General features: G+C 39.2%; 1 protein-coding gene across 2 annotated transcripts in view; it reads right to left on the reverse strand.

Moving 5' to 3' along the window:
- Positions 1 to 12,092, reverse strand: part of DNAAF4 (dynein axonemal assembly factor 4) — a gene marked incomplete at its 3' end in the record, with an annotated part of 87,684 nt that extends 75,592 nt beyond the window's left edge. The window contains exons 1-3 of one of the 2 annotated variants that reach the window (XM_079700350.1): positions 12,059 to 12,092; positions 10,926 to 11,024; positions 3,530 to 3,663 (exon numbers count right to left, since the gene is read on the reverse strand). In XM_079700350.1, coding sequence (XP_079556476.1) covers positions 3,530 to 3,663; positions 10,926 to 10,953 — 162 coding nt within the window. In that variant the 5' untranslated portion in view covers positions 10,954 to 11,024; positions 12,059 to 12,092. Of the gene's footprint in view, positions 1 to 3,529; positions 3,664 to 10,925; positions 11,074 to 11,469; positions 11,699 to 12,058 lie in introns of those variants that run through there. The other variant, XM_079700349.1, reaches the window with a different exon arrangement.
- Between the last annotated feature and the right edge of the window lie 4,827 nt (positions 12,093 to 16,919).

Genomic DNA, 16,919 nt, shown 5'->3' on the forward strand with positions numbered 1-16,919 from the left:
ATCTTTCTGTTTTTGTGCCAGTACCACACTGTCTTGATTACTGTAGCTTTGTAGTATACTCTGAAGTCAGGGAGCCTGATTCCTCCAGCTCCGTTTTGTGTTCTCAAGATTGCTTTGGCTATTCGGGGTCTTTTGTTTTTCCAAACAAATTTTGAAATTTTTTGTTCTAGTTCTGTGAAAAATGCCAGTGGTAGTTTGATAGGGATTGCATTGAATCTGTAGATTGCTTTGGGTAGTAGAGTCATTTTCACAATATTGATTCTTCCAATCCAGGAGCATGGGATATCTCTCCATCTATTTGTATCATCTTTAATTTCTTTCATCAGTGTCTTATAATTTTCTGCATACAGGTCTTTTGTCTCCTAGGTAGGGTTATTCCTAGATATTTTATTCTTTTTGTTGCAATGGTAAATGGGAGTGTTTTCTTGATTTCATTTTCAGATTTTTCATCATTAGTGTACAGGAATGCCAGAGATTTCTGTGCATTAATTTTGTATCCTGCTACTTTACCAAATTAATTGATTAGCTCTAGTAGTTTTCTGGTAGCATCTTTAGGATTCTCTATGTATAGTATCATGTCATCTGCAAACAGTGATGGCTTTACTTCTTCTTTTCCAGTTTGGATTCCTTTTATTTCCTTTTCTTCTCTGATTGCTGTGGCTAAAACTTCCAAAACTAGGTTGAATAAGAGTGGTGAGAGTGACAGCCTTGTCTTGTTCCTGATCTTAGTGGAAATGGTTTCAGTTTCTCACCATTGAGGAAGATGTTGGCTGTGGGTTTGTCATATATGGCCTTTATTATATTGAGGAAAGTTCCCTCTGTGCTTACTTTCTGCAGGGTTTTTATCATAAATGGGTGTTGAATTTTGTCGAAAGCTTTCTCTGCATCTATTGAAATGATCATATGGTTTTTCTCCTTCAATTTGTTAATATGGTGTATCACATTGATTGATTTGCGTATATTGAAGAATCCTTGCATTCCTGGAATAAACCCCACTTGATCATGGTGTATGATCCTTTTAATGTGCTGTTGGATTCTGTTTGCTAGTACTTTGTTGAGGATTTTTGCATCTATGTTCATCAGTGATATTGGCCTGTAGTTTTCTTTCTTTGTGACATCCTTGCCTGGTTTTGGTATCAAGGTGATGGTGGCCTCGTAGAATGAGTTTGGGAGTGTTCCTTACTCTGAAATGGTTTGGAAGAGTTTGAGAAGGATGGGTGTTAGCTCCTCTCTAAATGTTTGATAGAATTCTCCTGTGAAGCCATCTGGTCCTGGGCTTTTGTTTGTTGGAAGAGTTTTAATCACAGTTTCAATTTCAGTGCTTGTGATTGGTCTATTCATATTTTCTATTTCTTCCTGATTCAGTCTTGGCAGGTTGTGCATTTCTAAGAATTTGTCCATTTCTTCCAGGTTGTCCATTTTATTGGCACAGAGTTTCTTGTAGTAATCTCTCATGATCTTTTGTATTTCTGCAGTGTCAGTTGTTACTTCTCCTTTTTCATTTCTAATTCTATTGATTTGAGTCTTCTCCCTTTTTTTCTTGATGAGTCTGGCTAATGGTTTGTCAATTTTGTTTATCTTTTCAAAGAACCAGCTTTTAGTTTTATTGATCTTTGCCCTCGTTTCCTTCATTTCTTTTTCATTTATTTCTGATCTGATCTTTATGATTTCTTTCCTTCTGCTAACTTTGGGGTTTTTTTGTTCTTCTTTCTCTAATTGCTTTAGGTGCAGGGTCAGGTTGTTTACTCGAGATGTTTCCTGTTTCTTAAGGTGGGATTGTATTGCTATAAACTTCCTCCTTAGAACTGCTTTTGCTGTGTCCCTAATTAATTAATTTTTAAAAGAAAAGGTTACTACTAAAGAAAAACCATTATTTTGTGGTATATGTAATTCAAGTTTTAAGCTAATTTATGGTTTAAGCTAATAAGGAGTTGCCTTTTGTCATCATATCTCTTCATTTGCTCTTAAGGGAACATCAAAGTTCTTTTTTGCTCTTTTCTGAATGGTGTCTAATATTGAACAGAGTAAAAACAGCTACATCTATCTACCAGAATAGAACTGTACTATGGTTACAGGATACTCGAACAATATATTCACATAAATTCATTCAACTGTTTGAGCACCTACTATTTACTTGGCAACTGCTATGATAAGGATAAAAGAAAATGTAGTCTCAATTCTCAACACTGCTCATGGAAAGAGACAAACAAAATGAATAGTTTGTAGTATAGGGTATAGACTTTCATAGGTTCTATCACTTCAGTGTGATCTATAGCTTCACTCTTTATACACTGATGCCCCTAAAGCACCTTTCCAATACTACCAAAGTCAGGCTTTCATATGTCAGTAGATGAATAACTTCAAGGTATAGCATTGTGGTACTGCCTGACAATCAATTGTTCAGCTTTGTTATGTTTACCAATGCAGCAGTGTGTGTGCCATTGTTTAACTATTTTATTAGTTCAGTAAATACTTATTTGTTGCCACAAATTTTATAGTACTTTGCTTTTATTTTTTTAAATTCTGGAAAATGGTAAGATCCAAAGTTTGATAGTATTGATAACATGATCAAGAAAAGGTGGAACTCATCAAGTATATAGAAAGCAGGAATCTTTGGATGGATGACCACATGTTCAATTATTAAGTAAAAAACAAAGTATATTAACCATTGGTGACATTTAAACGTCAAGTAAAAATGATAAAAGAAGCAGAGAAATCTTTGGAATTATGAACTGTTGATTATAAAAACAATACTAGTGATCCAAATGCAAAAGAACAGTCATGAGTCCATAGGACTCTTGATGAGATAATGCTTATTATAGATTCCTTAATCATTTCAAAATGTTAAAAATGAGAATTTGAGATGGGAAATTGTTTGTAAAAATTAGTCAGAATAGGTAAACCTATAGAGATAGAAAGTAGATTGGTGGTTGTCTAGGGCTAGGGGTTCGGAGGAATGGGGAGTGACTGCTAATGGGTGCAGGGTTTCTTTTTGGGGTGATGAAAATGTTCTAAAATTGATTGTGGTGATGGTTTTACAACTCTAAATATACTAAAAACCATTGAACTGTAAGCCTGTAATGGGTGAACTGTATGGTATGTGAATTATATCTCAAAAAATATATTGCTGATTAAAGATTTAACTTGAAAGCCTCAACAGTTAAAAGATATTAATTGGTCAATATTTAGTGTTAAATCTATGCTTTTCTTGTTTTAAATAATCATCTCCAATAATTCCAAGATTAAAAAAGAAGTAAAACACTTATAGCATAAAACCTTATAACTGTTTTATTCCCCTGGAAATAGAACATTTTCCCTCAAACAAGTAAATCTATTGTTCAACCTTATACTCTCAACTTTCATTCAGATTTTCAGAAATACACATCAATAGTAGATAGCCTACATAACACAGCAAGGCCTGTAACCAAAGTATGAACAAAATGGTGAGGAAGTACAGTGGTTGCAACAAATTATCACTGCAATTACTATATCTTTAATTAAAGGACTTTCCTATCAATCTTCAACTTACCTTCATCATGACATTTAGTGTGTATTTTTGATCTTCCCGCCTTGCCGAAGCTTTTGCTTCCATAGCTTCTTTTGCACTTTCTTGTGCTTGTAGGATAGATTTTTCCCTTATTCTTTGCATCATCTCTTTGTCAACTAAAACATAAGGAATATCAATAAATTAGGATCATGATGAATTTGTTTTACTTAGGAGAAACTGCTTACATACTGATCTGCGATAAGATGTTTTTGGACCCAACCTCACATGGAGAAGTGAAAACATTTCCCAATATTAAACTGGTCAAGAAGCTAATATTAAAAGGTAAGCAAGTGGGCTTCCCTGGTGGCACAGTGGTTGAGAGTCCACCTGCAGATGCAGGGGACACGGGTTCATGCCCCGGTCCGGGAAGATCCCACATGCCACGGAGCGGCTGGGCCCGTGAGCCATGGCCGCTGAGCCTGCTCGTCCGGAGCCTGTGCTCCGCAACGGGAGAGGCCACAACAGTGAGAGGCCCGCGTACTGCAAAAAAAAAAAAAAAAAGGTAAGCAAGTAACTGTAATAGTAATGAATTAGTAAAGAATGCATGCCTTGGGACTTCCCTGGCAGCGCAGTGGTTAAGAATCTGCCTGCCAATGCAGGGGACACGGGTGCGAGCCCTGGTCTGGGAAGATCCCACATGCCAGGGAGCAACTAAGCCCGTGCACCACAACTACTGAGCCTGTGCTCTACAGCGTAAGAGCCACAACTACTGAGCCCATGTGCCACAACTACTGAAGCCCGCGCCTAGAGCCCGTGCTCCACAACAAGAGAAGCCACCGCAATGAGAAGCCTGTGCACAACAACAAAGAGCAGCCCCCACTCCCCACAACTAGAGAAAGTGCATGCACAGTGACGAAGGCCCAATGCAGCCAAAAATAAATAAACAAATAAAATTTAAAAAAAGAATGCATGCCTTTGTGCACTGAGAGAGATAGACAAACAGGGTGGGAGAGAGAGACAGAGAGGGAGGATATGAATAAGAGAGAAGAGGAACAATGGAGAGGGGAAATAAGAGAGGGAATGATGGAGAGAGGGGAGGGAGAGGAGGAGAGGGTCACAAGAGGGAGATAGAGGAGTGTGGAATGAGTGGGAGGGGGAGAGGGAAAGGGAGTCGGCGGGGACAAGATGGGAGGAAAGAGAACACATTTATTCTCCTCTCTCTCTGTTGAGAAACTAGAGCTATTTGCTCATAAACCTGATCACAATAAATCATCTCTGGGGGGGTCTCCTAGAAGAGAAGATGGGATGAGACCATCTGATATAATCAATCACCTTCAAAAATATAGATGGTGATTTATAGTGATACATATGAAGAGTACAGAGCCAGCCTTAGTAAAAATTACAAAGTAACATGACATGTTACATACAGACTTTAGCATTCAAAATTATTTTTATTCAGTCACTCAGTATTTTAGAAACTGCAGGCTGTGATCCATTAGGGGGTAAATTATCTTAGGGGAAGAAGGATAAGGAAAGGATCTAGACTTTGAAGAAGAAAAAAACAGGAGGGGAGAGGAAACTTGGGAGGAGAGTGTGAAGTAGGGGAGTGATAAGAAGGGCAGGAGTGTGATACCAAAACCAGACAAAGATGTCACAAAGAAAGAAAACTACAGGCCAATATCACTGATGAACATAGATGCAAAAATCCTCAACAAAATACTAGCAAACAGAATCCAACAGCACATTAAAAGGATCATACACCATGATCAACTGGGGTTTATTCCAGGAATGCAAGGATTCTTCAAAATACGCAAATCAATGAATGTGATACACCATATTAACAAATTGAAGGAGAAAAACCATATGATCATCTCAATAGATGCAGAGAAAGCTTTTGACAAAATTCAACACCCATTTATGATAAAAACCCTGCAGAAAGTAGGCATAGAGGGAACTTTCCTCAATATAATAAAGGCCATATATGACAAACCCACAGCCAACATCTTCCTCAATGGTGAAAAACTGAAACCATTTCCACTAAGATCAGGAACAAGACAAGGTTGCCCACTCTCACCACTCTTATTCAACATAGTTTTGGAAGTTTTAGCCACAGCAATCAGAGAAGAAAAAGAAATAAAAGGAATCCAAACTGGAAAAGAAGAAGTAAAGCTGTCACTGTTTGCAGATGACATGATACTATACATAGAGAATCCTAAAGATGCTACCAGAAAACTACTAGAGCTAATCAATTAATTTGGTAAAGTAGCAGGATACAAAATTAATGCACAGAAATCTACAGCATTCTTATACACTAATGATGAAAAATCTGAAAGTGAAATTAAGAAAACACTCCCATTTACCACTGCAACAAAAGGAATAAAATATCTAGGAATAAACCTACCTAAGGAGACAAAAGATCTGTATGCAGAAAATTATAAGACACTGATGAAAGAAATTAAAGATGATAGAAACAGATGGAGATATATACCATGTTCTTGGATTGGAAGAATTAACATTGGGAAAATGACTCTACTACCCAAAGCAATGTACAGATTTAATGCAATCCTTATCAAACTACCAGTGGCATTTTTCACAGAACTAGAACAAAAAATTTCACAATTTGTATGGAAACACAAAAGACCCCGAACAGCCAAAACAATCTTGAGAATGAAAAAAGGAGCTGGAGGAATCAGGATCGCTGACTTCAGACTATACTACAAAGCTACAGTAATCAAGGCAGTATGGTACTGGCACAAAAACAGAAATATAGATCAATGGAACAGGATAGAAAGCCCAGAGATAAACCCACACACATATGGTGACCTTATCTTTGATAAAGGAGGCAAGAATATACAGTGGAGAAAAGACAGCCTCTTCAATAAGTGGTGCTGGGAAAACTAGACAGTTACATGTAAAAGTATGGAATTAGAACACTCCCTAACACCATACACAAAAGTAAACTCAAAATGGATTAAAGACCTAAATGTAAGGCCAGACAGTATCAAACTCTTAGAGCAAAACATAGGCAGAACACTCTATGACATAAATCACAGCAAGATCCTTTTTGACCCACCTCCTAGAGAAATGGAAATAAAAACAAAAATAAACAAATGGGACCTAATGAAACTTCAAAGCTTTTGCACAGCAAAGGAAACAATAAACAAGACCAAAAGACAACCCTCAGAATGGGAGAAAATATTTGCAAATGAAGCAACTGACAAAGGATTAATCTCCAAAATTTACAAGCAGCTCATGCAGCTCAATATCAGAAAAGCAAACAACCCAATCCAAAAATGGACAGAAGACCTAAATAGACATTTCTCCAAAGAAGACATACAGATTGCCAACAAACACATGAAAGAATGCTCAACATCATTAATCATTAGAGAAATGCAAATCAAAACTACAATGATATATCATCTCACACCAGTCAGAATGGCCAACATCAAATACTCTATAAACAATAAATGCTGGAGAGGTTGTGGAGAAAAGGGAACCCTCTTGCACTGTTGGTGGGAATGTAAATTGATACAGCCATTATGGAGAACAGTATGGAGGTTCCTTAAAAAACTACAAATAGAACTACCATACGACCCAGCAATCCCACTACTGGGCATATACCCTGAGAAAACCAGAATTCAAAAGGAGTCATGTACCAAAATGTTCATTGCAGCTCTATTTACAATAGCCAGGACATGGAAGCAACCTAAGTGTCCATCAACAGATGAATGGATAAAGAAGATGTGGCACATATATACAGTGGAATATTAGCCATAAAAAGAAATGAAATTGAGTTATTTGTAGTGAGGTGGATGGACCTAGAGTCTGTCATACAGAGTGAAGCAAGTCAGAAAGAGAAAAAGAAATACCATATGCTAACACATATATATGGAATCCAAGAAAAAAAAAAAGGTCACAAAGAACCTAGGGGCAAGATGGGAATAAAGACACAGACCTACTAGAGAATGGACTTGAGGATATGGGGAGGGGGAAGGGTAAGCTGTGACAAAGTGAGAGAGTGGCATGGACATATATACACTACCAAACGTAAAACAGATAGCTAGTGGGAAGCAGCCGCATAGCACAGGGAGATCAGCTCGGTGCTTTGTGACCACCTAGAGGGGTGGGATAGGGAGGGTGTGAGGGAGGGAGACGCAAGAGGGAAGCAATATGGGAACATATGTATGTGTATAACTGATTCACTTTGTTATAAAGCAGAAACTAACACACCATTGTAAAGCAATTATACTCCAATAACGATGTTAAAAATATACATATATATATTCACTGTTTCTGATTAAAAAAAAAAAAAGATGGGCAGGAGTGGAGGGATGACTAGTAAAGCTTTATACCCACCTTCATAGTGTTTTAAAATATATGAAAATATACACAAAGAAAACTAGTTATATTAAAACACAAAATATTAAAAAATAAATTTGTGATACACAATTATGTGCTTCTTTATTAATGCATTAAATACATAGCAAAATGTCTAATAAATACTATAATTTCAAAGTAGTGCATATAGGGCTTCCCTGTTGGCACAGTGGTTGAGAGTCCACCTGCTGATGCAGGGGACACGGGTTTGTGCCCCTGTCCGGGAAGATCCCACATGCCGCGGAGCGGCTGGGCCCGTGAGCCATGGCCACTGAGCCTGCACGTCCGGAGCCTGTGCCCCGCAACGGGAGAGGCCACAACAGTGAGAGGCCCGCGTACCACACACACACAAAAAAAGTAGTGCATATAAAAGATAGAGGTACCTGTGATATGAACATATTTGTGATTTTTATTGACACTACTGTTGTTTGTTGTCTACATTCATAGTTGAAGGGAATATTAATTTCAGTTAAAAATAAGAGTATGGAATTTTTACCCATCCAAGATCTTGGCTGGGAATTAGGACTCAAATTACTTCAGAAGTCTCTCCCCAAACCACCTCCTGTTTAGTAACAGAGTGGCAGACAGTTGGACCAGTTTCAGGGGCAGAAGTAATTAAAAGAAAATCAAGTTTCCAAGTGAAATGCTCCACATCTAAAAGAAACGAAAAATGGATCAAGAAGGAACTTCTGAAAAAAATGGAGCAAGTATGTTTTGAATAATGAGGGAGGCAGGCTTGGAGTATAGATTGGAGCTCCACAATACTGCATGTGAAAAAGATTGTTAAACAATTTCACTGAATTGCATCTGAAACTGAGTTTGACTTCTAAAAGAATCTCAAACCTGGTTTCTGAAGTAAAATCGATGTTCATTACTTGTTATATAAGTTAGTTTTAAGACTGTTTTGATTAGTCTAACTGGCAAATTACAGTCAAATCCAACCTGCTCCCTGATTTCTTTCAGCACATAAGCTAAGAATAATTTTTACAGTTTTAAATAGTTGAAAAAAATCAAAAGAATAGTAATACTTTATGACATATACAAATTAGAATAAATTGAAATTTCAGCATCAATAAATACATATTGTCTATGGCTGCTTTTGTTCTGCAATAACAGAGCTGAGTAATTGTGACACAGACTACATAGCCACAAAGTCCAAACTATTATCTGGTCCTTTACAGAAAAAGTTTCCCAACCCTTAGTTTAAATGGTCAAAATTTGGAATAGTTGACAATATAACCATGAAAGAGAAGACTCAAGCAACTGTGCAATGAAAACAGATATCTAAATCAGAGAGGAAGGTTATGATTAGAAAATTCCCTTCCCACTCCTGAATAAGGTGGCCAACCAGTTTAAGAAGGGAATTTGACATAGAAGAAAGTGTTTCATGTCAGAAACAGGGGAAAGTAACAGGTTTACGGATATGACTCTTCTTTATAGCCTAAAAAGTTGGTGGACAAAACGTTACCTAGGGAAATCAAGACATACACACCCACCCACCCCCACCCCCCGCCCCCACACACACAAACATTTAAGTCAGTGGTTCTCAAACCTGGCCAGGCATCATAATCACCTGGGGAGTTCTCAACCCCCAATCTGTTTATTTTAAAAGAAGCCATTATAATAGATGATGGTTCTGGTCCCATCTAACTTCAAAATTAAGATTATCAACAACAGCTGAAATAAATCAAAGTATTTACATTTAATCTTAGGTACGAAGTCAGAACACCTTGGGTGTGTTTCATGACATATTCCCAGGCCCCATCTCAGACTTGAATCAAAAAGGCACGCAGGGGTAGGAGAGCAGATATCTGGTTTTTAAAAACTCCTCAGTTATTCTGGGACTCAATAAAGAACTAAAGTAAGCTGGCTATGGTAATCTACTGTAACCAGTATTTTCTGAGCTGAATACCACATTTTAGAGAAAAATTCCACCTGGTCCTAGGGATTAAAAAATTAAATTCCACAGCAAGATACCAAGAAAACATTAACATAAAGAATGGCTGCAGGGGGCTTCCCTGGTGGCGCAGTGGTTGAGAGTCTGCCTGCCGATGCAGGGGACACGGGTTCGTGCCCCGGTCTGGGAAGATCCCACATGCCGCGGAGCGGCTGGGCCCGTGAGCCATGGCCGCTGGGCCTGCGCGTCCGGAGCCTGTGCTCCGCAACGGGAGAGGCCACAACAGTGAGAGGCCCACGTACCACAAAAAAAAAAAAAAAAAAAAAAAAGAATGGCTGCAATTTCCCCATTCTCAATAGTCCCAACTCAAGGCTTAACGCCAAAGACCTAAGAGAAATTTCAGGCAGTAGATAGAAAACACAAGAAAACATGACAACTAGATCAGGGAGGAAGATAACAGAGCTAAAGCAGTATAGGGCAATTACTGACCCACAAAGCTGATCTTGGCAGAAGAATACAGTACTGATTAAGAGTACAGAGAATGGGGGATCTCAACTTGGACTGTACATTATAATTCCCAAAAAGCGTTTTAAAAACTACCAGTACCTAGGTCTCAGTCTCACTCCCAGAAACTGATTTGATTGGTCTAGGGTGAGATTCAGACATCTGTATTCTGTAAAAGTTCCGTAGGTGAAACACTGCTCTAGAGTCAAACTGCTAAGACTCCACTTCTAGTCTGCCACTTACTAGTTGTGTGACCTTTTGGCAATTACTCAACCCTTCTGTGCCTCAGTAGCCTCACCTTAAAAAAAGGGGGGGGCGGTACCTAAGTGATAGATTGTTGTGAGGATTAACAGATGAACTAATGCCTAATACAAAATGAGTGCTAAATAAAGGCCATATTGGGAGGCCTTACCCCCTGAAGATAGGAGCCCACATCCTTTAAAAACTAGTATTAATGGACTCTGATTTTTGAATAATTCGATTACTCAGGAATTAGGTGATTTATTTTAAGAGGCAGCTGAAGCACTAACTCTTTTAAATCATGCTATGTGTCTATTTCGTTTTCCTAGAATAGCAACATAAATTTCAAAAGAGAAATTTTTAAATGGTATAAAGTATAAAAAGCACAACCAGCTGAACGTCTTTTACTAAAGAACTTACCACCTGACAGAGAAAGGGTCTCCCACATGGCCGCTTCTTTTTTGTGTAAAGTGAAAACAATAGTGTCATTCCCAATCTTGGCTTTGCTGCTCTCATCGTCTATGGGAGCATAGAGAAACACCTCAAATAAAAATGGAGGACAGTTCACCTATTCAGAAGGGGGAAAACGGAAGTCCATTTAGTTACACAAATGAAAGACACACCCGTTAAGAAATAAGTGATAGAGGCCAAAATCATTTTCTTAAATTCCTGCTATAAATATATTCCAGGTCAAGATAAAAGCACGGCATATGAGGAAATCCTGGATAAAATCATCTCTGACCTGGTGACGTGTCTACAGACGAGGTGTCACCTGTATGGGATTCGTATTTTGTTTTGTTTGTTTTGCTTTGTTTTATTTTTAATAGGACTAAAATTTTAGGATGCTTATCTGCAAGGACGCGCCTGTTGCATGTCCACAGCCGCGCCCTTGCAGCCGCTTCGGACCACACCCCCGCCCCCCCACCCCCCCCACCCCGCCGGCAGGCACGACTCGCTTTCCTACCTTCAGATAGTTTTCCGTGCAGAACACGTCCGCGTCCCTGACGCTGACGCCTCTCAGGGGCACAGAGATGAAGACCGCAGTCCTCGTCTGCTGCCAGCTGTAGTCGCTAACCTGCAGGGGCATCCCGGGAGGCGTCCGGAGAGGCTGGGGAAGACTCACGCCCGCTCGGTTGCTAGGGAAGCCGGGGTTACCACAGGCCAGCCCTTCCGGGTCAGGCCGGGCCGCGGCATTTCCCCCCTCCCCTCCCCCATTCCCAGCATGCCCCGGGCGCGCCACTGCGGTCGACCTGCGGGCTCCCCTCACCACTGCCTGGGTGCCCCTGGCGGGAGCGTTACCGTTGCCTAAGGTCTTATCTCTCACCCGCAGTCCAAGCGAATCTGCGAAGTAGCAGACCCACTTCCGCTTAAGCAAGAAAAGAGCTTCACGCTTGAAAATGCAGAAAAGGATGTGGGAAAGCGTGACCCGCGAGAAGCAGGTGCGACGTCCACGCGCCATTGCAGCCCTGGCCTTTTGTGTTTGTTCTGACGGGGGCTGTAGAAGTTAGCACCATTTGGTGTTCCTGTTTTGGAAATTTCCTGCTCATACTGACCTTCTGGCCTAGGAGCTTGCCTGTTCTATTATAGTCCTTAAAATCCTGTCAACCGTAAGCCCGTCACAAGCATGTAGGTAGGATTCTCTTCTTGGTTTGAGAACTGGGGAGAAACAACCGTATGACTCACCTGGCGAATGCTTGGCTGCAACTCAACTGTAGGATAAGTTGAATTGACACGGTATATTTTACAGTTGTTTAAGGAGATTTGTAACTTTAGCGCTGAGAGGAAACTTAAAGATCATGTAGTCTTCCCACATGCAGTATTTAAGGAATCTTGAGATCCATATACTCAACCCCATTGCCACATGGATTAGCGGCTGAACTGTGATTAAGATCCTGACCCCAGGGCTTCCCTGGTGGCGCAGTGGTTGAGACTCCGCCTGCCGATGCAGGGGACACGGGTTCGTGCCCCACTCCGGGAGGATCCCACATGCGGCGGAGCGGCTGGGCCCGTGAGCCACGGCTGCTGAGCCTGCGCGTCCGGAGCCTGTGCTCCGCAACAGGAGAGGCCACAACAGTGAGAGGCCCGCGTACCACACACACACAAAAAGATCCTGACCCCATAACTCCCATTCCAATGTTCTTTCCTTGGGATGCTTTCTGGAGACAGTTTATAAATTACTGGAATTTGATGTTAAAAAAAAAAAAAGGACATGAAAATTAAGCATCTACAAACTATTTGCCACCTAGGAATGGGGATTTTTTTTTTTTTTTTTTTTTTTTGCTGTACACGGGCCTCTCACTGTTGTGGCCTCTCCCGTTACGGGGCACAGGCTCCGGACGCGCAGGCTCAGCGGCCATGGCTCATGGGCCCAGCCGCTCCGGGGCATGTGGGATCCTCCCAGACCGGGGCACAAACCCGTGTCCCCTGCATCATCAGGCGGACTCTCAACCACTGCGCCACCAGGGAAGCCCAGGAATGGGGATTTTTAACATTTTACTTTTGGAAGTCATTAATACAAATTTAAAAGCTCCTGAAAAAGTCGAGGAAAGCTAAGGAGCAGCAGACTTGGGAGGAAAAAAAAATCATCTTTTACCCACCAAACAGAGCACCCCTCACTACCTTACCTAATTTTGTCAGCTGTTCATCATCTCAAGGATCCCTAACTTTGAAAACTGGGGCCATGTTAGACTTCTTTTCCCTTGTCCTCCTAATCGGAGAAACCTAACAATCAATCCTATAGATTCTTTTTTATGTTGCTTTTGGCATTTTTCCCCCTTGTGTTCAATTCCTACTTTCACCATTTTGTTTCAAACTCTCCTGTGTCTTCAAAAGACAGAGTTTATGCATTCCTATTATATAAAATGTTAAAGTATAGATTCTGCCACTATATAAAAACACAAGTGATATAATGCATGTATAGAAAATAAAAAGGATACTTTGTTTGAGAGTTTCAGGAAAATTCGTTAGCAGTCACTTTGTTAAGCACATACAAACCTCTGGTGAAATTGTTCTCCTGACTACCAACCTTATGAAACATTTTACACTCTAAGTGAGTTATGTCTTTTTAAAAAAAAAAAAAAAAAACTTGATCAGTTTTATTGCTGAATCATTACATCAGCTGATACCAATTTAAAACACCATTAATCTTTATACATTGTTTCAAGACAGGTACTTATCTAAAAAGTGTTTCACAAGCCTTGAAACTAATTCAGTCTTAAAAGTCTTAATCTGTGTTTCCTATTAGATTTAAAAAATAAAAAATCTTAATCTAACCCAAGTGTAGATGGAAATTTGATATATGGCAAAAGTGACTGTGCACATAAGTGGGGAAAAGCAAAGAAAGGAATGACTATTGAATACACTGGGTGCTAGGAGAAATGGTCACCATGTGGGAAAAAATGGGATTGGCTCTCTACATGCATATGGTGTCACACACAAAAATGAATTTCAGATGAACTAAAGACATACAAGCTTAAAACATACATATATATTTTTATATATATACACATACACAAATACGTGTGTGTGTTTGTATGATCTTGGAGTAAGAAAGCATTTAAGTATGACATCAAAAGCACTTACCTTAAAGGAAAAAGATTGAAAACTTGAACTAAAATTAAGAACTGGTGCTCACCAAAAGGCACAATAAAGAATGGCAAGATATATATTTTTTCCATGCCCTTCAGTCAAAGACCACAGGGGCACCTGTAGTTGAACAAGTTGAGTTTATTTAGTCATTGAGCACACACCACATTAAGTGTCTCAGTAAGGGGGTGTCAGAACTAGAGGGAAGATCTAAGGGAGGGAGGGTTTCCTCTAGATTGGGTCCTTTCTTAAAGAGAGGGTAACTCTATGATTGGGTAAAGAAGTAACTGTTCATAGCAGCTTCTAGCAAAAACCTAAAAACAAGCCAAATATCTATCAATAGGTATATTCATACAAAAGAATATCATACAACAGTAAAAATGAATTAATTTTACTTTACACTGGATGGATGAGTGGGAAAAAGCAAGTCTTACAAGACCCTTAAGGAACAATGCCATTTGTATAAAACTTGAAAATAATGAAAACCAAATCTGTTAGTTAAGGATTCCTATCTATACATATGTGGTACAACTATAAAGGAAAGTTAAGGTGTAAGAAAGGATAATGGTTAACTCCTAGGTGAAAGTCTTGCAAATGACACCCTTTGTGGTAGCCAGAAAAGCTGGTTTCTACATAGACACACTGCATGAATTAAAGCAAAGTTTCTCAAAGTGTGGTCCCCTGACAAAAACATCAGCAGCATCTGGGGACTTGCTAGAAATGCAAATTCCCAGACCCCACTCCAGACATGCTGGACCAGATAATCTGGAACTGTGGCCCAGCAATCTGTGTTTTAACAAGCCCACCAGGTAATGCTGATACATACCAAAGTCTGTGACCCACTAGGTTAAGAGATAGGTTTTAATGGAGGAAAGGAGAAACTTACAAAGCCAAGAAAAAACACAGGTTTCCCCATTCTCCCATCATCCCAAGGAGAAACACACTGGGGCCAGAGCACTATGCTCCATCTGCAGTGTAGCTCTGCATTACAGGAGAGGAATTCCATCCCCTTGCTGTTCTCCCTTCTTATAGGGCAAACATGAAAGGAACCTTTTCGGGAGGGAAGTTATTGGGACCCAGGCAATCTTGGTTTAGGTGCAAACTATTTATAAGACTTATCTGTGAAAGCCAGCTACCCAATATCTGGAGACCTTGATTCACATGGAAAGATTTAGTTGGAAGAAAAAAATTACCAGTACCCTGGCAAGCTGCATCAGATGCAGCCCCTCCCACTGGAAGACAGGAGGTCCAGGTCCTATTGGCTGGTTCCCTAGGAAAATCAAATTATTTTTTGTTTGATTTTGTTCATTACAACAAAGGATGCCATCAGAGACCATCAAAGAAATTGCCAATTTTTTCTCTAATTTTGGTGATGGATTTGTCTTATTCATCTTTTGATTCATAATATACATATACAAACATCTGTATTATTTTTTATGTAACAAATATTACAAAATTAAAGTAAAATTTTTAAAAACAAGCTCTATGATAGAGAAGGGTCCTTATTTTCTCCTTATGTATTGTGAGGCTCTTAGGGAGTGAAAATGTACATTATGAAGCAAAAATTAAATCTGATTTATTATTCTTCACCTAAAATGAATTAACTAAAATTTGTTTATTTTTTGATGGTCAAACTGTCAAATTTGAAACAATTTAAAGCCTTTTTCAGGCTATGCTGTCATTTTCATCTTGAGTGGATCGAAATTTTAAAAGATGTTGGTTGGCTGTTTTTATCATTAGTTTTCTTCATATGTTTTGAAATTTTGATTTAGAGTGGGTTTTTTTTTCTTTCCTTTTATTTTTGTTTCTTTCCTCTAGGTTCATCCTTTCCTTTCTAGCAGTTTTAAGTTGCCTCTAACTTGTGTCCTACGGACTCCAATTCAGCCAAGTGTTATATGCTAATTTAGTTTCGAATTCTTTGGTGATACTGTACATGTTATCAACTGAGCAAATTACAAAACTGTGCACTTCTGCCACATTAGGCCTATAAGCTGGAGTCCCAGGGATCAGTTGGAGCTAGGTTTGCTTTTCAACCTTTTTCACATGTGGGGCAGCAGTGCAGAGGAATCCCAGCTCCCTCCAGGCTTAAAGCAGTGCTATGTTTTTTGCCCTTTTTTCATTCCTGTTATTTCTGTCGGCTATTTTTTTAAATCAGTTTCACCAGAGGCTCATCAATTTTATTAATCTTTTAAGATATGTGTTGGCTAAAAAGTTCATTTGGGTTTTTCCATAACATCTTATGGTAAAACCTGAACGAACTTTTTGGCCAACCCAATAAAATAAAATCTTTTATCTTTTAAAGATAAAAATTGCCTATTTGTGGCCCTATTATTCCTCTCTAGTGTTTGTTTTCTATTTTATTTCCTATTATTTTCTTTATTGTTTCCTTCCTTCTACTTGCCTTAGGATTTTTTACTCTTCTCTTATCCTCTTGAGTTCAACACTTAGCATTATATTTTGGGCTTAAAGATTATCTAAAGCTATACATTTCCCATTAAGTATTGTGTTACTGCATCTCTTAAGTTTTGAAATGTAGTAGCACTTTAGACCTCATTACCCTGCCAGATTAGAATTTTTGACTGCAAATTTCTGCTTTGGACTCAGAGTCAGGCAAGATGCTGCTTCAGCATCATTTATGCTTTTTTCTTTATTTCTTGTCCTGGGATGTATTTATGTTGGTTTTGAACCCAACTGTATCTTTTTATATTTATCATTGCTATATGTTTGAAACAAAGGGATACCTTAGAGCATCAATTCATAATGTTATTTGATCAGAAGTCTCTGTACATCTTTTCTCTTTCCTACAACAGGTAAGATACATTTTTCCTG

This window comes from Hyperoodon ampullatus (assembly GCF_949752795.1).
Source record: "Hyperoodon ampullatus genome assembly, chromosome: 3".
Classification (NCBI taxonomy): domain Eukaryota; kingdom Metazoa; phylum Chordata; class Mammalia; order Artiodactyla; family Ziphiidae; genus Hyperoodon; species Hyperoodon ampullatus.